Source organism: Falco punctatus, assembly GCF_963210335.1.
Source record: "Falco punctatus genome assembly, chromosome: 7".
NCBI classification, from domain to species: Eukaryota; Metazoa; Chordata; class Aves; order Falconiformes; family Falconidae; genus Falco; species Falco punctatus.
In genome coordinates this window covers 52,971,526-52,993,559 of record NC_137587.1, presented here as the reverse complement: position 1 = coordinate 52,993,559, position 22,034 = coordinate 52,971,526, and the positions used below count along the sequence as shown (strand labels likewise).

General features: G+C 38.4%; 1 protein-coding gene across 4 annotated transcripts in view; it reads left to right on the top strand.

Annotated features, from left to right (window-relative positions):
* ENTREP2 (endosomal transmembrane epsin interactor 2) overlaps positions 1 to 22,034 on the top strand; it is a 149,773-nt gene that overhangs the window by 88,936 nt on the left and 38,803 nt on the right. For all 4 annotated transcript variants that reach the window (XM_080395584.1, XM_080395583.1, XM_080395586.1 and 1 more), the window contains 2 exons: positions 4,541 to 4,651; positions 14,274 to 14,405. In XM_080395584.1, coding sequence (XP_080251710.1) covers positions 4,541 to 4,651; positions 14,274 to 14,405 — 243 coding nt within the window. The remainder of the gene's footprint in view (positions 1 to 4,540; positions 4,652 to 14,273; positions 14,406 to 22,034) is intronic.

Genomic DNA, 22,034 nt, shown 5'->3' with positions numbered 1-22,034 from the left:
GTGCATAGTGGGGGCTTTTTCTTGGTGTCATTCAATTCAAATAACGCAGAAGCAGAGGTTATCCTGAATGCCACTGTATTCAGGATGCCCTTTTTCTAAGGACACATAGAAAGGCTGAAAGGCAGCATTTCCCCTCTGTTTCGGAAGTAAATCACCTTTGAATTAATGAGATGGTCATTTTGTTGAAGAACACAGAAAAATCTTCTGTGATCCTGCTTGTCTTTCCTTTTATTTATATTTCGTTCAGTGGTCTGATCAGTCATATGAAGACCTGTATACATACTTGACCTAGCAAAGAAGTCTCTAGAGGTGACAGGTCTATGAAATAACTCAATGTGCTTCATTTCTTTATCTTAAAAGGCAATGTACCTACCTGAGACATGAATCTTTAGATAGATAGTAAATTTTGCCTGCGAGCAAAACACAGTGGAATCACTTCAAAGTATTTGCAATGCTCTAGAAAAAATGCATAAAAGTATAAATATGTGGAGTATGTATTTACATATTATTCAAAGAAATGTGAATTATGATAATTTTTTCTTTCACTATAGTCATTGTAACACTTTGTGTTCCTTTTTATGCTTACAAGATAGCACAAAAGGGGAGGAGATAAAGCAGTTGTGTTAGTTAAGTATGAATGTGTTGTGGGCAGAGTAAACAGCAGGACTGTGTGTCATCTGGCATCTCTCTTCTGTTTTCTTTGTTGTTGCTGCTGAAGGAGTGAAATAAGCCAGTGCATTTATTTTTATTAGTAGAAAGGTAAGCTTCATAAATATTGGTGGCTGGCAATCTGGTTAGTCCTTGAAGGCATATTACTCCACTTCTGTTTTATATCGATATGAAAATTCTTGTTTTGTCATTCTCCACCAGCATAAGCTGCATTATGGTTGAGAATTTCTGTGTTCTGTACCTAAACAGTTCTTTCTTTCCCTCAGTAGGAGGAAGTGAAAGAGATTTGGCACCCTCTTGTTTTTGTTTTGTACTGTATCATTTCAGTCTTACAATATCATAACAGGTCTTACTACTAACATTTGTATCAGGAAAAAACCCCCAGAAGAATCCTATGGTTGATTCTTACTCTTTTGAAGGATAATGTTGAGTACTGTTGCTCTTAGCATCATTTCTGCTTTAAGTTAATGTTCTTCTATTTGAAAATTTCAGTAATGCAAATCAAAGCCAGATTTTTCTTGCCTGTGAGGGGGTATAAAGTGGAGCCTCATTGGCTCTGCCCTTCCTTATATTCTGGGACGGCTCTTCAGATCTTCTGCCATAGCATGGGACCAGTGCAGCCTTTCTTACATTGTGCATTCAGCCAGCTTTCTGAAGGAATACAGAGTAATCACTTGAGAAATTAGTTGAGTTGTAAAATTATTTTTGACTTTTCTCTGATGTTTTGGGAAGTTTAACTCTTCTAGCACAGAGGGAAAAGATACCTACATCAGATGTCTTGGTATAGTCCTAAGACTGTGAACAAAATCGTGGTGAATTGTCCAGGGCACTGTTGAAACAAAGTGACATCATAGTTAGCTAAAGACAAAATCACAAATAGTTCTTCATTAATCGGTTTACTTACTAATTATTTATTCAGTCTGATGTATACAACATTTTTGTTTACAACTGATAAGGAAAACTGAAACTTTGTAAAAGTTTAGTAAGAAAACAATAGCATGAATCTAGACTGTTGCCAAAATTCAAATGGCGAAAATAACACGTACCCTTCTGAAGACGATTTTTCATCAATGAATTTCAAACCACTCTGCAAAAAGATTTTGTGTTGACATTGCCATTTTACTGACAGTCCAACTGTACATGTAAATCTAGAATTGAAGCAAGCCAGAAACTTTGACTGGGAAGGAATCTGAAAGAACTTGGAGAATTTGTTAGTGTGATCCAGTTCCTAAACTTTCATTGAGGCAGTGATTCATGAATAGGCAGAATAATAGGAAAGATAAGGTTGTTCCCTGTCTTTAATGCTGTAACTGGTTTTGATGCTATGGTAGGAATTTCAGAGACCAGCTTTACCTGTATTAAACTCAAATGCTGAAATTCCATGACACCGACATAAAATTCACCAGCATTCTTTTAATAATTTGGATGGAGGGGTTTGGTTTTGAGATTTGTAGTCTTGCATCAGGCTTTTTGACTTTGTGATGGTGGAGTAGCCTGGGAAATGTTCTGGGAGAGAATCATATAATCATATGATCATGGAAGTTGAGACTTCTGCAGGGAAACAATGTAATTGATGATTAAATAGAAACTGCTCTGAAGACTTGATCTTTAAATAGTTTTACTCTTAAAGACAGAAATTATGAGAAGGCCAGGAGAACTGTTTGATGTAACCGGCAGCTCAAAGTTACTAGAAAAATTTAAATAAGCAGTCTAAGGTCATGAAGGCAATTAAGCTAGTTTGTTATTTCAGGTGCGAGGTGACATCTCAAATTGGGATCTGTTATATAATTTTCAATCATTGCATCAGTGCAGAACTAATTAGTTTTGTAGAATTAGTTTAGGACTATGGTAACATTTAAGTAGGAAGTCCTATTAACATCTCTTCTATAGAGTGCATTTTATAGCGTATCAGCTTTGACTTCTCCTATTACTGCTAACATGTTATAATAAATCAGTTGGCTTTGATTTTTGTTTACATACTAATTCTTGGTAGCTCTAAAGCTTTTGGAGCTTCGTGATATTAATGCATCTTCCTGAATTCTAGGAATATTTTATCTTGTTTATACGTCATAGCTAGAAAAGTAAAGAACATAATACTGTAGTTTTAAAGCAGCAATAAGATGTCATAGCCCTTCAGTGTCTGACACTGAATTCTGTGTTTTCTTCAGTGTAAGCTCTTACCCTTGGTAATTGGGTTAACTGCATTTTATACTCCCTCCTAATAGTTTCATACTGCTCCTGCAAGTATGCCGCAATGAGCCATTAGAGCAAACATTCAGTAGCTCACAAATCAGCTGAAATTTTGATGTGGAAATTAGACAAACTTAATTTCATGAATAACATATCTAACGTCAGTGTTTCATAATGTGTTGACTCTCCATCATAATCCACAACGACCACTCCTTTGAAGAGTGATAGATACATTTATCTTTACTAACTTACTTGTGCCAATGCTAGAGAAGACTGATTTGTGATAAAAACATTAAGCACATGAACGTATATTTTTAATGCCTGTTAATGTGGTAATTGATGGTTTTATGCCTCCTTTTCTCTGTTGTGGTTCCCAGCATGGTGGTGAACTTCACCTCAAAAGCTGTGATAACACTGTAACAGGTGTGTCCTATTCCTGCAGTGGAAAGCTTTTTTGGTATTTAGCTGAGAAGCGTTAAGGACGGATACTGGAAATATTTAAATTGCTTTTATTAGGCTCCTTGTGCTCTGCGGGAGGCAATGTAGTTGCCAAAGGCTTGTGTAGGACTCAAGTTCTCCCTTCTAACTATGTGCCCAGCCCAGTTAGGTGATGCTTTGCCCAGGACGTTGAGAAGTGAGGCATAAAATAGCAAAACTGGGAAGACAAGTGTGCAAGAGAGCTTCAGTATTTTGATCTGTGACCATGTCACTGGTGGCTGTCACTTAAACGCAGCTTCTCTACAGATTGTGAGACTTAGAAAAACAGAAATTCTAAGAGCTGTTCCATGATTTTGACAGTGCTGGATCCTTCTCTCTTGTCTTGTGCGTGACAAGAGGAAGAGGTTACTTTGGAAATGCACATAGAATTTTTCTCGCTAATGAATGCTCATATGGAGAAAGTGCTGTAAAGATAGATAAACCTGACATTGGTTACTGATGATTACATTTTTTTGGGAATCAAACAAATTTTGATGTCCATTTGCACACCTGGCTACTACTTTCTGTAAGGCAATCAGGGTTTCTTTAAAGATGCGATTTTTCAGGAACTTGTCTATGGTTCATAAAAGCATATAATATAACCAATAATGTGGATTTACTCCAGGAAAATTTGCAGTGCAAGGTTAGCAATTGAAATATTGCCAACATAAAAAATAAACAAAACAAATAAAAAGAAATCAATTTCCTATTTTTGGTAGAAGTTCCGTTAACTGTTTAAGTTAATAAGCAGTTGGGTGTTAGTCTCTTCTCCCAAGTAACAAGTGACCGTACAAGAGGAAATAGCCTCAAGTTACACCAGGGGAGGTCTAGATTGGGTATTAGGAAAAATTTCTTCCCTGAAAGGGTTGTCAAGCTTTGGAACAGGCTGCGCAGGGAAGTGTTGGGCTCACCATCCCTGGAGGTGTTGAAAAGGTGGGCAGATGTGGCACTTAGGGATAGTTTAGTGGTGGGCTTGGCAGTGCTGGGTTAACGGTTGGACTCTATGACCTTAAAGTTATTTTCAACCTAAACAAGTCAATGATTCTATTCTGTATTGTCAGATTAAATAGTATACTTGTTTCTTTAAAATGAATAAGTTCATGTAACTGTATGACAGGGTGGAAGTTCCTGAACATCTAAATCATATTTTTTTCTTGTTTGTCTCGTGCAGTGAAGAATAATAGGCTGTTTGTTTTTTTTCCAGATAACCTTTTTCATGCTGCTGTCTGCAGTGTGCGTAATGCTGAACTTGGCTGGTTCCATTCTCTCTTGTCAGAATGCTCAGCTGGTAAAGTCCCTGGAAGGATGTCAGTTGGTGAGTAATGAAAAACAAGTCTCTTATAAAGGGCAATGGATTTTATTTTTCTTTTTTGTTTGGTTTTATACACATATTCCTTTGATTTTCAGAACAGTATGTGTTCAGTAGAGCCATCTATAGGCATTACAAGGTGAAAAATAATGTTGGGAGAAGTTTGAGACTTAAAATGCTAATGTATTTACAGTGTTTTGTCACCTCAAAAAGCAAACTGGTATAGTAGAAAGACTTTCTTCTCCACGTCATGGTACAAATGCCACTTAGAATAGGTGGCATACAGGCCACGTGAAAGCGATGTAGTGATAACCGTTCCATGCCTGCAGTGTCAGGATTTCATCCCGTACCTCCTTATACCACCAGTTTATTTCACAGACATACTGATAGTAATGTTTTGGTATGCGTATGTTAATATTTTATTTGCCAACCTAAATTAGTTCCTTTTTTTAATTTCCAAAGCAAATTTGTATTACTTGTGTTTAATAAAATACAGAATAATAAAAAATATCATGATGTGGCATGCTCTAAATTATTAAAAGTAGGTATACCTAAAGGGTTTATGTTGTTATTTCAGGAAAAAAATACATATACATTAAAGTCTTAACGCATTTTCTGACTTAAACTTATGAAGATGTCTATAGAAAAAAACTCATGTCTGAAATCTCTGATTTAAAGTAAATAATAAAAAAAATTTATGTCCCCCTTGCCATAACATCAGGAAACACTTGACATTAAATTGAAAGATTGACAAATGGACTGGAGAATGTTTATGGCTGTGCATTAATGTTCTTTTTAGTATAATCTGGCTCTCAGTAGACCAATCAAACTATTTAAACTGTATGAGTATGCACTCATAACATTCATCAAGTATTAGGAATATGTGCACTTATGCACCCCAAGACATTGATTTGAATGTTAAAAAGACATTTTTCTCTCTAATGCCAGCAGGTGACTACCACAAAATGCTTGTGCATCTCTTCTATTCAGCCGTTGGCTTTACTCCTTTGTTCTAAGGGTTTCGTCCAGTGAAACCCTTCAGGCTGCTGTTTGCACACAACAAAATTAACGAAATGAAGTTAAAATAATATAAAATGTTTTGGCAAATATTTCAAAAGGCATATGAAAAATACAGAACAGGAAGCCACTTGGGTGTGACCTGTCACATGCCTTCACCTTGTTCAGTCAGCTTTTAAGCCTGTGTTGTTTTCCTGTCACTCGTCCTGTTTCACAAGGGGGTGTCTGCAGCTCCATCAATCAGGTGGTCTCCAAGAGCTTGGGTATTCTGCTAAGCTTTCTGCAGTGACTGAGATTTCCAAGTGATTGGGGCTTTATAGAACTGGATGGATGGAGCCAGATAGCTGAGGCAGTAGAAAACCAGCAGTGACCCAAAGAGAGGAAGGGAAGGTTTTCATTATAAAATATTTGATCTAGGAAACTCTTGATAAAGTTCCTGGCTCTCATTTTGATGGGGAGTTGGAATCATGCTTCTGAGCTGGAAAAATCAACTGGTGGAACCTGGAGCTGTTATAAGATGCATGCTGTCCTTTGGAAAGCTTTGGGAGAATAGCCTTTTGTTGTGTTTGTTGATTTTTTTTTTTCATTAAAATCAAGAAGTATCATAGGTATTTTTTGTGGAAGATCTTTGAAGTGAGCCTTGCTAATTTGTTTTTGAGATCCTTGCTTTGCTATTAGGACTTTAGTTTAGAAGTTACTTTGAGGGACTGCATTTATATCAGAACTTGCCCTGAAGATTTACAAAATAGCTTTGTATCTTCATGGAAGAAAGAGTAATAGTCTCTCAGAATGAATGCTTTCCTAACTATATAATGCAACTGGGTAACTATATCGTGCAACCTATCTGTTAAAATTTTCAAATGCAGTATTTTGACCTGGAGCATCATTGTAATGACTATCTTGGGCTTATGTCTAGGTATCATGCTCTGCTGCTGGTTGATATGTTGTTTTCCACATTCTCAAGCAATGCCATCGTGTCATCTCTTATGTAGGATAGTATCAATGTCCAAAAGAAAAAAAAGTGAGGAACATTGGAATTTTGGAAGCATGAATTTACCTCTTCTTTGCTCAGTAGCTCATTGTTTAATTTGTTGGCAAAATCTGCTAGAATTTCTGCACTGTATGATACATAAATTATTTCAGAACCAGCATGTTTTTAACTACTTATGGGTTTTGACATTTGACTTGAAAAATTGAAAAAAAAAAAAAAAAAAAAGTGTGTGTATGTGTACATGGCTGAGGGGAGCCATTTGTACTTGTGTGTGCAGTTTTTCTCCTCTGACTCAGTAGTAACCGGTGTCATTGTTGTCATGATTTTGACAGATGTCCAGTAAGCTGTGTGAATAGAATTTAAACAGCAAATCTTGTCCCAGGTGGAGAAGAATGTGTGTAGTAAAACCAGTCCTGTTGGTGATGCTGTGTTGCAGCTTAGTGCATGCGTGGATCTTGCTGTGTATGTTTGCTTTTCTAGTTTCTGTTAGGCTGCCATTTTAGCAGCGGGGCTACTCAACAAAGCCCACTGAGAAACCCCTAAGCCTACAATTCAGTTGCTTACTCACCCTACTGATAACTGTGATCGTGTATGTGCTTGTTGGAGTCTATTTAAACACGTTGACACTACCATTTAATAGTACCACCTAGCTGTATGTGATCTCTGTTCTGGGGTGTATTGTGGTAATGTGTCAGTGTTAGGATTCCTCATAGGTCTTTGCACCAAGCAGAAAGTTGCAGATTAATGAAAGGGACCATTTTAATTTCTCCTAATACAAGCTGTAGTAGAAGTGTAGGACAAAAGGAAGAAAACCAAGTTAATGAGAATCAATGAAGTGGCATTGCAGGGACAGAAAGTTGAAATAAGCACAATTCTGCTTATTTAGCACATTCATAGACAAAGCACTGGTTCCAGCCAGTGCTTATGTTCACTACCAAGACAGAAACCTAAGACAACAAAACCTCTTTTTAGTCTTTTCATTACTGGTTTCAGTGACCTGTCCTGGTTATGAGCCCCATGTCTTTTCTTAGTTTTGGTCAGAATCACCACTTCTAATGGGAAGACTACTGTGGAAATAAGCAGTGACCGAGCTGTGCAGTTGAATTCTCAGATTGTGGGTGAAAATTAAAAGGAATAAATTAATTTCAGATAAGGTGAAATTTAGAAGAAGAAAGAGAAGCTGTTTCAGGAAGAATTGTTTTTCTTTCTTTGTTCTTCAGCTTTTCAAAATATGTTTCAGTTGTTTGGGATGTTTTCCACTTGGAAATGGAGTGTTGTACAAAATATCATAGATTCAGTGATTTTCATGGGACCACATTTGATCTGAACTATAAAATAGCTTTGGGTTCTTTAACCGTCTATTTTGCCTCCCTTCCTTTGCCTTGCCTTCTCCAGTCTTGTTCTAATCAACAGCGAGGGTAAGGCATGGTATCAAACAAACGGGTTCAGCTGGCAGGCAGAAGGGTTCACAGGGGGATTTGACCTTGGGTGGGCATTTGGGGATTAGGAGTTTGGTGGGTGGGCATGTAGGAGCTTCCTGGGCAGGTGCTTTCCCCATCTGTGCTCTTGTGACAGAATTCAAAGGAAACCTTTGCTTGTTTCTCCAGGTTCATGGAAGACTCTCACTTTAAGCAAGAATCTTGCAAATAGTGTTTTGCGTATTTTTCAGAGCCAGTGTACTTTGCTAGTAAATGAAAAGCCAACAGTTATGTTTCATTTGTAGTTTCCAGAGCTTTTCATTCCTGCTGCAAATGGAATTTCCAAATTTTCCTCTGGACTAGTAAAACACTGAGCTGGCAAAAGAAGATAAAGCAAATGTTCAAACTGCTAGTTTCAATTTTCAGAGCATGATGAAATACTCAGTAGCTTTGCCACAGTGTGTTGTACTAGATGAGAGCGACTTAATTTCATTGTGCCTGATCATCATATCATAATTGTTTCCAAAAAAATACACTTTCTTCTGCCCAGACTTTACTTTCTAGTTTTTCCTTGCTCAAAATTACTTTTCAGTCAGGTTGGGGACTCACACATGAATACATTTTATATTGCCACGTTGAAGTGCTCATATGTATGAAATTCCAGAGCTCTGCTCCGGTAGACCGCCCACTGGGAGAGATGCACTGTAGTGAACAACACTGCTTTATGATTAAGCGCAGGATTTGACTTAGTTTGGTAACATCTTATGTTGAACACATTTAATTACTTTATTACTGTTTTTCACTCAAAAAGGGAAAATACCACTTCCTTAACAGCTTGTTCTGAGCTTCTATTTCATGTTAATTCCTTAGATAGCTCACTTCAGTGTTGTAAATCTGTGCAGTCCAGTGCTATGTGACTGAGTGTATGTTATCAGAGAGTTCCAAATCTTTTGATTGCCTTCTAGGATACACATTTATGGCAATGCAGCTCTAGGAGTCAAAATTCATCTTTTGTAGACACGCAGTTTGAGATCCCATGTAACTGTACCAGACAAAAATATACTAGTTAGTTTCCAGATACAGTACAAAAGTCAAATTCAAAATAAATTCTGTTTTACTTGTAGTATTTCTGGCAAACTCATTCATGCTGAATATGTGGCTTTAAAAGTGATAATGGTATCTACTGTATTGTGGAGTTCAAATTCAGAAGCACTTTACACGTAGAGTAGCTTTTTGCAGAAGAAGGATAAGACACAAGTGTTTGATTTGGCTTTAAACACTGGGGATTTGTTGTAGATTCCACAATATATATTTTTGTGTGAATATGAAAAATGTGCTCAGCATATGTTAGCATTTTGAATGTGTAATTGTTGAATTTAGTATTTGTGCTCTTCATCCTGCAGCTTAGCAACATACAACGCTGAGGAACAAAAAAAAATAGCAGTACCTTTAATGGCTTGTTATGAAAATTTAATTGGAATCTTTTCCCCATGATTAGCTGTAGATCCTTCAGCCAAAACGTCAAGATACTGCTTTAAGTCAGTGAGAGTAGGTTGCGTACAGAGCAGTTACACACTCAAGCTGTTCATTAATGTGTGTATGAGAAACAATATTTCTGTCTTATAATTTTCTTCTTCAAAAATAATTTCTAAAAATTGTGTTTAACATTCATGGGTAGAGCAATCTGTATATTTTAATTTATATTCTGTTACAACACAAGATAGAATTCTGTTAGTGATGTTTTATTTCTTAGTCTTTATTTGTCTTTAATGGGTGTACCTGTCTCACTGTAAGTCCCTTACTCTTTTACAAATAAATGATCTAGTTTTAATAAAATTTACAGCTGCTTATTATTCAGAAGAGTAGCAGTAGTGTCTGTACAGAAAGATGGCTTATAATGTATTTTTCAGCTGTACAGCGGAAATTAGCCTGTGGTTGTAGTAGCATATAAAGGAAGGCTCCTTTTCTCCCAAATTATGTTCACCTGGAATAGACAAGAAAAGCAAAGCCAGTGCAGGTTCACACAGAGATGAATGGCACAGCCCGGTTCCAGAACTGAGGTTGCTTTGTATTCCATTTTGTGCTGTAGCTGTGTTCAGTTCTACGCATACCAAAAAACAATTTTTAAAATTCCAGGAAAGTATATGTTGGGGTTTTTTGTTATTTGCCTGTCAGTTTTTTCTGTTGCTATTTCCCTACCACTCAGCTTTATTCTTTACTGGATCCTCCTGCTCTTTCTTTTTGCATAAGCTGCTATAATTGATCCGAGTTCCTTCTTATAAACATACCAGGGAAGCTTTCTTGCACTTCACTGCCTTATTTTTAACTTTTGAACTTTTATATTTTGGTTTTAAATTTTGTCCTGCTGTTTTTATGTTCTCTATTTAAAAAACCAAAAAAAACAAACCCTGAAGGTTAATTTAGAAGAAAATCTTTTTTACTAGAATTTTTACATTTGTAGTAGGGAAAGGGTGAAATGCAGAGTAATGCTGTTACTTCATCCCTAACTTGTGCTTTTTGTTAATAATGTGTGTGCACTCGGCAGTAATTTCTTCTTTGTTAAGACACAGTCAGACTACTTAGGCAGAATTCTTTTGACTGATACAGATGAAAAGTCTGGTCTGTGCATATTTTTGTTACTTTGTTGTATGTTGTACAATGTACATATATGTGCTATGTTGTAACATAATGTAACATTATTTGGGTGTGCGTATATATGTATTTTTAAGAAGTCTGAAGTTCTCAGTGTTCTTTGTTGTTGGAGGATCCTTTACTTTTTTGATTCTCTGCTACATAAAGTCAGATTTTAATGGTTTTCATCCCTTCTGAAGTAATAGTACTGCTTTTTGGCAAGACAAAATAAACTTTAAAGACAATTTATGCATATAGGCAGCTTAGGCTGATGTTTCAAATCTTAAATATGGTTTGAATGAGGTGTACCATGCAATGGTCATAACTATGAAAGTACACAAACTATACTGTGACTGCTGACTATGCTTACTAGCATGAGTAAGAATCACAAAGTGGGATGCAAATATGTGCGGGATAGTGGGGAGTATGTACAGGGGATGAAGTGGATGATGCTTTATTCCTGAGCTCTGCCAATCAAAAAGAAATTTAAACACGGCAGAGAGAAGAGGAAGAACATGGCTTTAGAGGCACTGCTGATGCAATTGTGTCTCAGGCTGGCAAACTCCAGCCTTGCAGTTGGAAGGAATAATCCCAGCTCCTCCCTGGACCGATGTAGCTCTGTTGTTTGTGCTACTGTCTGTATTTAGGAAGCCACACAGTGAGGTCTGACCTGGACTGAAAATAAACCACTCCCACACATGAGGAGAAAATCTAATTTTGACACTGTTTAGGTGGTGGTGGGATAGCTGTATGAATTCTTAATCCTGTCTGCACAAGTGTGAGACAGGAGTAGGGCAGGGATGAGCATTCTGGAGCATGAGGGCTCCGGACTGCTTTCAGCTGCTGTATTATCACAAGCAGGAACGCAGCGACATGCTCGGCCTTTTGTACTGCACCCGTTCCAGAAACACAAGTTAGCCAAGATGTCGTTGCACAGACATTTGAAGGAAAAGGTACGCAACAGGGCAAATTGTTAAAAGCTTTCCAGAAACATAAACCTGAGATTAAAATAGCGTTTTGTTTTGCAGTGTGGTTGCAAGTCTTAGATGGTTTTGGATATGCGCCAGGTTTTTAAGGTGTCCCTGTGTTTTGCAGAAACTTCCATGTAAACAATTCTCAACTATTTGAACTGAATTAAAGGGAGAGTTAAGTTAACTGGGCACTGCAAAGGGAGGGTTCCATCACATCTTTCAGAATTAATTGAGAATCTCTCATAGATGGAGAATCTTGCAGTAGATAACTTTGTCTGAAATCCATTTTCCTCATAGAAACTTTCTAGCAGCTGCAGGCGCTATCGATTTGCTGCATGCCTGGTGCTAGTGCAGTGGCTGTGCTGTAGCACTCTGGCTGCTGAGCCTGACACAGCTCTCAATCTCTCAATTCAAAGTGTAAGTTTTGAACTTTCTCTGTAGTGTTTGTCTAATGATTGACACCGTTTCCAGAGAGGTTCAGGAGCAAGACCTCCCCAGTGGCTTTTAGTGGTTTATATTTTTGATTGATTTGAAAAGCTGAGGTTATCTGATCATGAAACCTGTAGTTGTGTTTTACTCAGATCTTTAACTTTTTGAAAAAGAATATCGAAAGATTACAAGATTTGAAAAAAGACTGTCTGAAATTGTTAAAGCAATAATTTGAATTAAATTATATGCTAATTAGAAAAAAAACACCACAACTATTATAAAGGTGCTCAAACTATTATTTTTTTTCTTTATTTCTTTCAGTGTCTATGGCTTAGGGTAAGGCTCTGTGGGTTGCCATAGAAAATTATTTCCAGTACTGCCTTTGAATATATGGGAAATAGTGTGATTTACATTTTTTTAATGTAAATTTATTTTTTTAAAGCCTTTTACAAATTGTACTGGCTAGAGGGCAATCTGGAGTCTCAGCAATTGAAGCCCGCTGAGATATCATACTTCCCTGAGCATGCCTTCATCACTGTATATGGCAAGCATTCATTCATCTGGTAAAGTTTATTATGGTTTTTTAATGGACTCATATCTCTGCTCATCCAACTGCTGCTCTAATCACCAGCATGTAAGCAGATAGTACTAGGTAAGCCTGATAGGGATGACACTAAAAAATACACATATTTGAATATGTAGCTATAAGATTGTATGAACAATTTAAACATTCTTCAAGGTCTTAACCAGTAAGAAAACATTCTGTTGAAATGATTCTACATATAACACTGCGAGGTAATTCTACAAGGAACACTGCTCTCTGCCTTGCTTCGGGAAATTGGCCACATCCTAGGGAGGATTTGAATTAAAAATAGTAAATGCGTATTTACATGAGCAATTTTTTTCTGCATTTGTGTCTGGAAAATTTAAATTTTTATTTTATTTATATTTTTTTAAATGTGAAAGAGTAATATGGCAATTCAGATCTCAGCACCCAGCCACTGTAGTTCTGTCTTTGGAGGAATACAGGACTGATTGAGTATGTCTGAATAGTGCATTGAATCTTTTATTCTTTGCATGGAAAGTTGTGGAAGTTTCTCACGAGTGTCATTCTTATTACTGGTTATTGGGGTATAGAAACCCGAGATATGATATTTCTAAACTCATAGTTCAAGGAACTCCCATGTGATACCAATTACTTTTCTCAATACTAACAGCTTGAATTGCAACTAGTGACCTGGAGAAGTAAGGTATTGTATCCCATTATTAGTCCTTTAAATAACCTGCAGAAATGGGAATGGGAAAAGCACAGAAATACCCTACCAAGAAATTTTAGAGCAATGACAGCTCACATTAACAGGTGAGGTAAAAAAGTGCATGGAGTTAAATTTTGATTTAAAAAAGTCTGTGTTGGAAGGAAGCAGAAATATAAACATTGCTATGATTTTTCTGTTGGTTTTTTGTTGGTTGTTTTTAGTGAGGAAGTATAATAAATATCTCATTGAGCTGAATAGGACTATTGTAGGGTCACTCATAGATTACTTTTTGAGAATTATCAGGTTTCAGTAATCTTTAGCAAGGAGTGCTTTAATGCAGGTAATGTGAAAACATTGAATGCTTATTGTATTCCAGGCAATCTGAACACTGGAAAATCGAGAGCAAAACTTTTCCAAAGTAAACATATATATGAGATGACATGTACCTTTCTCTCCACTTTTTCTTCATGCTGTGTTCTTTTTTCTCAAATATATGTCACAGTTTCTTTTGTTGTTATTTTTCCATGTATATGTAAGTTACATCTGTGATCATGACAGCTTCATGTATTTTCTGACTTTTTCCCCCCCATCTTTTTGTCTTTGTCTTTACCCATTGACTATGATTTGATATTTATTCAGTAGAGTTACTCTGGTTTCATCTGCCTCTGGAAGGCAAATTTTTTTTCAAAACGAGGCATAGAAAGTAACTCTTCTTTGGTATTGTCTTTCTGTATTTTACCTGGGTTTATATCTTATATTGGCCAGTGGAAGACGTTCTGCTTCAGGGGATTCTGCACAGAGATTATCTTTTTGCATTTAGTAGTAATTACTGTCACAATAAGTGTAAATGTAATCTTTGGGAAGTGGATTTCTGTTGATTTATACTTTCTATGACTTTTCTTTTTTCTTCCACAGATTAAATTCGACAGTGATGGCGTCTGTGTGTGCTGTGAAATGCAGCATCAAACATCAGGCTGCAGTAACTTGGGAGAAACGCTGAAACTGAACCCACTGCAAGAGTGCAATGTTGTGAGACTGACCCTAAAGGTGCGTTGTGAGAAAAATTAACAGTTTGTTGCACTTTTAAGTAATGAGTACATACCAAGACAGAAATGTGGGATGAAGGGAGGAGTAGCTGGTGTTTTCTGTGTTCGTACACTCTTACATGCAAAAAAGAAAAATATCTTCAACAGAATTACTGCTTTTAGGCATGAAAATGGTTTTATGTTACACACTCAATCTGTATTTGTATAGATAACTATTTTGGTAGAGGTTATTTAAGAAACAGAAGTTACAATTTGTTATGCTGGAAGGTATAAGGACACGTCTTTCATGTTGCTGTTCAAGAAAGCTAGAATCAAAGGTGGTGCTTGGCATTGTTTAGTAATGTCATGGTAGACTGCAAAGAAACACAAAGTATTAGCAGAATGATGGAGTATTTCATGAGGGACTGCTAAAACAATGTATTAGTATTTCAGATGGAAGTTACTTGGGGAGAGACTAGTAAGTGTTCTTTCGTGGTATTGGTGGAAGTGTGCTTATAGACTGCTCTGCAATATTGTAAGTTCAAATCCTGCAGCATTTTGTATTACAACTACCCAGATAAAATATTGAAAGCAATTATTAAGAATATTGTATAAGTGAGTTATATCCTAGTGACATTGCCTACATCATTGCTTCATTCATTGTCACCACACTAGCAGGACATGGTGTTAAGGAATCCATGAAAGAATTGGTCAGGGAAAAGAACCCTAGCCTGAGAGACAAATACAGATTCATTTTAGGTTTAATTTACAGATCAACAGATCAACTCTGTGTCCGTGGCTCTCAATTTCAAAGTATATATTTTAATAAAGTTAATATAGTAGTGAAATTCAATGTGACTATTATCTTGGAGATTTAGACTATAGTCTAAAGGCTGAGGTCTGAAAATGAAAACTGGTATTTGAATCTATATTTTGAAGTTCAGAACAGGCAAAAATCCTGCAAAAAGTATATAATAAATATCTAAATATTCTTCAGCTTTGTTAAGAAAAAGAAAAAAAAGAAAAAAACAACTACTAAGTAAGAAGGATAAGGTAGAAATTAAAACAATTTGATATGGCCCCAAAATTAAGTAAAACTCTGCCTCGGATTTTAATGATGATGATAAAAGAGACTATGGGAGCAAAAACCTCCTGGGTAGTGGGAATTTACTATGTGGAGAAGAAGCATAACTTGACGTTGCTGGTCAAAACATAATTAACTGCTACTCAGAATGCTAAATGCAGAACTCTATTCAGTTACGAGAAGGTAATGCAGGAAAATAACTTCTCAGAAAGACATTCTTCAAAGTATGACAGATGCAAAACCATGAACCTGTTGTACAGAAAAAGCTGACTTGCTGATCCTATAAAACTAAAGTTTGAGGGAGCATATGGTTGCTTGCTGCAAATATGTCAGTAGAGTAAACTTTAATGAGAGAGAAAAGAACTGTTTATCTTTGAGGACATTGTCAGCATATGAAGTGAGTAGAAGTGACATATGCTGGAAATCAGGGTAAGGTTTCTAACCAATACAGCAATCAGAATAGAAGCACAAAATAAAATTTCTTTTAAAATGTAACTCAGTCTTTTATAAAAGGAATTGATGACATATCTGCTTGCACTAGCAGATTTAAACACAGGAGATCCTATGAGTATAGCCTGAGTGCAGCTTTAATTATGTTCAGAATTTTTCAATGAAGAGAAGGTAGTTAGGAAAATAACTTTTTCAGAAACCTTCTTAAACTTTCACTTATAATTCTACCTTTGCTTTCTTTTTGGCTTTGCAAGCTCTGGATTCCTGGCTGTAAATTTAAGAACGGCATCCTACTAAGCCCCTAAGAAAAACAGATTACAGCTCATTAGTTAAACAACTGCCAGTGTTAAGACTCTCCTTCTTTAATTGCAATTAACAACTACAATGTGATTTTAAAAGAACAGATGTTTTAGTACCAAAAGCTCAATTGTATTCATTGTTTGGGAAGTCAGAGGGAGAGAAAGTAGAGTACCAGAGTTAAGATTATACACCTTCATGTATAACATTATGTAGGTTTCACACTCCTCTTCACTGAGGGTGGGGTAATAATCTCATGTTTCCTCTAAAGTCATCTGTGCTTTTTTGGTGGTAGCAGCTATGTGACTTGCATTGTGAACAGGAAAATTGCACGCATATCACCAACTGATCTTGTTCCCAGTCTGTCAAACAGGACAAGGAAAATAACAGTGGCTGCTGGTCTTGTGTATGCTCAATTGTGTCGGGATCATGCCTTGCATTGATATTGAGCGGTGTTTCCTTTTATAGTTGCTTTGAAAAATTTCTAAATTTTTTTAAATTTTTTTAAATTTGTTTTTGTCATCTCTTTATACTCCTTTGTAAATCAATGCCTGTTTCTTCCTTTCAAACCCTGAATGAACCACCCAGACATTTTAATGGGGACATGAGAATTACCATTGCAATATTTATGGTCACATATATGTACATACATAAATTGAGTATTGATTGCAGAAGCTGGCTGAATGTGTGATCTGTGATAAGTGCTAATTCCTGTGATTATTTAAATAGTGAAATTTCAGCAGAATATTATGTTACAGATTATACTTGTATTCTTGTCTGCACAGCTCCAGTAAAAATAGCACAGTTGCATGATGTGACAAACTACCATTAAGATCTGCAGGCACCCAGGTCTGACCCATCTGCCCTGTTTTACAGTGGAGAGACTTTCTGGTTACTGTTTTTTACCAGCAGATGTTTTTTTTAAGCAGTTTCCTGCGTTAATAACTCCTGAACATAAGGTTCCTTGGTTTCCTCTGGGTACTCAGTGTCAATATTCTAATGTTGCTAAAGAATGTCACTGTCTCGGTATCCTGATTTTAACGATAACCATGCTTCTAGAACAGCTCCATCCTATGTTAGGAAATTACTTGACTTAATTCAAGCCAAATGAAGGTGAAAGCAAAACTTACTTTTTTACAAAATTAGTAAAAAGAGTTACAAAGGTTTACTAAGAATCAAATATACAGAAATGAGATGATGGCCACACTTCAGGTGTGGTTTCACTAGCATCAGCTTAATCTGCTTTTCTATATCTGACTGTTTCCTGCCATGGAGTTTGTTGGTTTGGATTTAGCAGTCATATGTCATCACAGAATGAATCTGTTCTGTGAACTGATCTGGCCCCAAACACCACAGCGTCTGCACTGGGCTTTTAGTGAAAACAATCTGGCACTGAGATCTAAGCTTTCTTCTGACACACAGATCCACCTTTGGGATTACTGACATTCCAAGTCTTCGCATGCTTGGTAGTGAAGTGCTATAGCCAAGATACCCAAAGGAGCACCTGCTCGCCTGTTCCTTCTGAGTCACCTCTTTCAACAGCAAAGTTCACTCTTAGATTGAATTCAGCTGATGTGGAACTAGACTTGGTGTTAGCCACTTTATATGCTGAACTTCATATCCCATACAAACAGTATCAATAATAATGTAAATCAAGATGCATACAAAGAAACATGTTACGGCTCTGTGTGTACCTTGCTGTTCACTCCTGCCAATTGACTGTTAGGTCCAGTTTCATGAATGTGAATGATAATGGGTTCAGATGAAATCTAGTTTAAGGAGATTTTGTGTTTATAACCAAAAATCACAGAATGACAGGACAGTCAGGGCTGGAAGGGACCTCAGAGACCACCCAGCCCAACCCCTGCCACTGCAGAGTCCCCTCCAGCAGGCTGCACAGTCACGTCCGGGTGGGTTTGGGATGTCTCCAGGGAAGGAGACTCCACAGCCCCTCTGGCAGCCTGTGCCAGGGCTCTGCCACCCTCCAGGGAAGGAAGTTCTTCCTCACACCCAGCTGGAGCTGCCTGTGTCCCAGTTTGTGCCCGCTGCCCCCTGCCCTGTCGCTGGGCACCACAGCCAAGAGCCTGGCCCCGTCCCCCTGACACCCCCGTCAGGTGTTTGTGTGCGTGGAGAAGATCCCTCTCAGCCTTCTCCTCGCCAGGCCGGGCAGCCCCGGCTCTCCCAGCCTTTTGTCATCAGGGAGACGCTTCAGTCCCCTCACCATCTCTGTAGCCCCTCACTGGACCCTCTCCCATAGTTCCTTGTCTGGAACCGGGGAGCCCAGCACTGGGCACGGCTCCAGCTGGGGCCTCACCAGGGCAAAGCAGAGGGGAGGGTCACCTCCCCCCACCTGCCGGCCACGCTCCTCCTCGTGCACCCCAGGGCACCGCTGGCCCCTTGGCCACCGGGGCACGCTGCTGGCTCGTGGGCAGCCTGCTGTCCCCCAGCAGCCCAGTCCCTTCCCCACAGAGCTGCCCCCCAACAGGGCAGCCCCAGCCTGTGCTGCTGCGTGGGGCTGTCCCTCCCTGGGCAGGACCCTACACTGGCCTTGGTGGCACTTCCCCGTGTCCCTCTCCGCCAGCTCTCCAGCCCGCCCAGGTCTCGCTGAAGGGCAGCGCAGCCTCTGGGGGGGCAGCCGCTCCTCCCCGTTTGGTGTCACCAGCAAAGGTGCTGAGGGCGCGCTCTGCCCCTCCACCCAGGTCACTGGTGAAGGAGTTGAACAAGGCTGGGCCCAGCACTGACCCCTGGGGACACCGCTGGCCACAGGCCTCCAGCGCGACCCTGCGCCACTGGTCACAGCCCCCCGAGCTCTGCCGTTCAGCCAGTTCTCAGCCCACCTCACTGCCCGCTCCTCTAACCCGCGCTGCCGAGCTTACCTGTGAGCGTGTTGTGGGAGACAGTGCCAAAAGCCTTGCAGAGGTCAAGGTAGACAACAGCCACCGCTCTCCCCTCATCAACCCAACCAGCCATTCCGTCACAGGAGGCTATCAGGCTGGTCAGGCATGAGTTCCCCTTGGTGAATCCGTGTTGACTACCCCGATAACCGCCTTTTCCTCCACATGCTTTGAGGTGACCTCTGGGATGAGCTGTTCCACCACCTTTCCAGGGATGGAGGTGAGGCCGACTGGCCTGTAGTTTCCCGGGTCCTCCTTCTTGCCCTTTTTGAAGACTGGAGTGACCTTTCCCCCAGTCCTCTGCCATTCTCCATGGCCTTTCAAAGATGTTGGAGAGTGGCTTGGCAATAACATCTGCCAGCTCCCTCAGCCCTCAGGGGTGCATCCCATTGGGGCCCATGGATCTGTGGGTGTCAGGTTTGCTGGAGTGATCTCCAGCGTGATCCTCCTTGACCAAGGGGAGAGTCTTTCTTTCTCCAGACTTCCCCTCTTGCCTCCAGGGGCTGGGATTCCTGAGGGCTGGCCTTGGCAGCGGTAGAGACTGAAGCAGAGAAGTTGATCAGTAATTCTGCCTTCTCTGTGTCCTTCGTCACCAGGGCAAAGATATATGATGGTTTTACAAATGTAGGAGGGGATGCTGTTATAGGAGAAAATTTGCCTCAGGACATTACTTTTAATACTTCATGATTTTTGAAAAATGATTTTTATGGGATGAAATATTAGAAACCATTTGTTCTCTGCCACTTAAATCTTACACAGACTTACTTTTGTCTTAATAACTTAATTGAAGAGGAAAAGATAATATCAGTCTTACAGTAAAAATGTAACTTTTTTACTTAAAGTAAAATCCCTAAAAGAAAAATATGAGCTGAAGCATGAAGTTATGGCAAAATGTTTTATTTTATCAATACATAGGTTGTCTTACCTTACAACTAATGGAATCTTACAAAACTTGGCATTTTAAAATCTTAAAAGGTCAAACATATGAAATCTCTTGGGTAAAACATAAAAGGCTCATTATTTAAATATCTGGAAAACAGTCACTTGAGATAAATTATTTGTCAGCACCAATAGATCTTGTGCAAGTAACACTTCATAACATTACCTTATCTTGTGCTTGGAAGCAATTGAGTCTTTTTTTTTTTGCTAAGAAAGACTTCAGTTGAGCTCATTTTGCTCTTATCTTCTGTCCAAGCAAGAGAGGGATAATTCTCTGTAAAGTAGAAGTTGATGGCCAAAAATTCCAGGATTTGTAGACTGCTAAGGGAACTGTGAAACAGGATAGGAGCAAAAACCCCTTATGAATAAGCTTGAATTAACTAAAGAGCTGAAGCTCCACTAGAAAAGTTCTTAGAGGCTCACAGATTGATGGAGATTTAAAAGCTGTGTATTACATAAAACAGCCGGGCAATTTAGCCAGGGTGTTTTCCGTAGTGTATTACTTTGACTGTCTGTCAGTCACCTGATAGTGCTGTGCAAGCTGGCTTTTATTCAGGTAAAACCAAAAAAAAAATGCAGGAGGGTATATCTTTTTTATACATATACACAAACACACAAAGACCTAGTTATAAAATCCTATCGTCTCTGGTTTACGTTGCTGATTATCCTTCAGGCGACATCTGAAGTCTTTTCCAAGATGAGACCAGTACGAGTGAGATGCCTTTTTAAACAGTTACCTCTGAGTGTAGAATGCTGACATAGTAGTCTGCACTGAATGTGTTGGTTTGTAGGCGAGATGTTAAGGAACTGAGGTTTTTTCTTATAATGTTAATTAAAGCAGAAGGACTGAATTTTCCTGACAGTTTTCATCTGTGAAAATTATTCCTCTTTTCTAAACTCAGAATATTCTGAACTTATTAAAACCATGCGTGCAACAAAGCTTATCTGCTTATGCTTGTGTTTTGATGGGATGAACTTAGGTATTTAGAAGAGTGAATTATTTTGTAATGTATTCTCACTGTCTGATATTTGCATGTAAGAGGAGAATTTTATGTTGCTTTGGTTTAGTAATGATCCAGTATGGTTTTTTTAATTACTTTAATAGTTTACAGAGCCCAGAATTCCTGCAGTTGTATATGCTGATTTATGAATTTGCTATTTAAATAATTGCTTCCCACTTTAAGTAAGGTCCTTGTGCAGAATGGTTTTGTGACTATACAGACTAGGGGAAAAGCTGATTCCTCCATCTATTTTCAGTATAAATATTTGGTTTGGAGCTGCAAAAATTGAAGTACAATATAAATAGTAAATGTCTTTTTCAGGTTACTGATTCCATTCATTAGCTTGTAAGCTAGGCATCGTTATTAGAGATTTATGTAAGTCAGGGTTCTTTCAGTCTTCTGTGTGAATCTTTCCTTTCCTCTCCTTTGAATCCACATTTATTATTACTGAGTTTCCTGATGACCAAACCTACACATATTTTTTTTTTCTATTCAGAAGACCATGCTTTCGCTTGCAAAACAGAGGATGACTGCTAACATGTTCTTTAGAGTTATAAGAACAGATTTTTCTCAGATTCACTGTATGACCAAATGCAAAATATTTAATTTTGCTGAATGTCTTTCCTAAAACACTTTATAATCTGCTTAAGATTGGATAAATCTCAGTGTAGAATAGGTAACTTCCTATGAGGTTTTTAAATGCTGGAGTTTTTTCACATTCCTTAAAAGGTAACTGAAAATATTCTTTACGTTGAGAGTGTATTTACCATACTAGATACCATCAAAACCAGAGTGGTTCAGTGTGGACTTTATAGTCAGAATAGTTGAGCTACAAGTATTTCAAAAGTTCTGAGTAACAGTGGTATAACAAACGTCATCTGCTCATACTTTTCCTTCCTCATGAATGTTTTTGTTTCTAGCTTAGGCAATGAGTGAATATGGTTGTGAACTTGTCTCGTGGCTGCAGAGCTGCCTCATTGAATGAC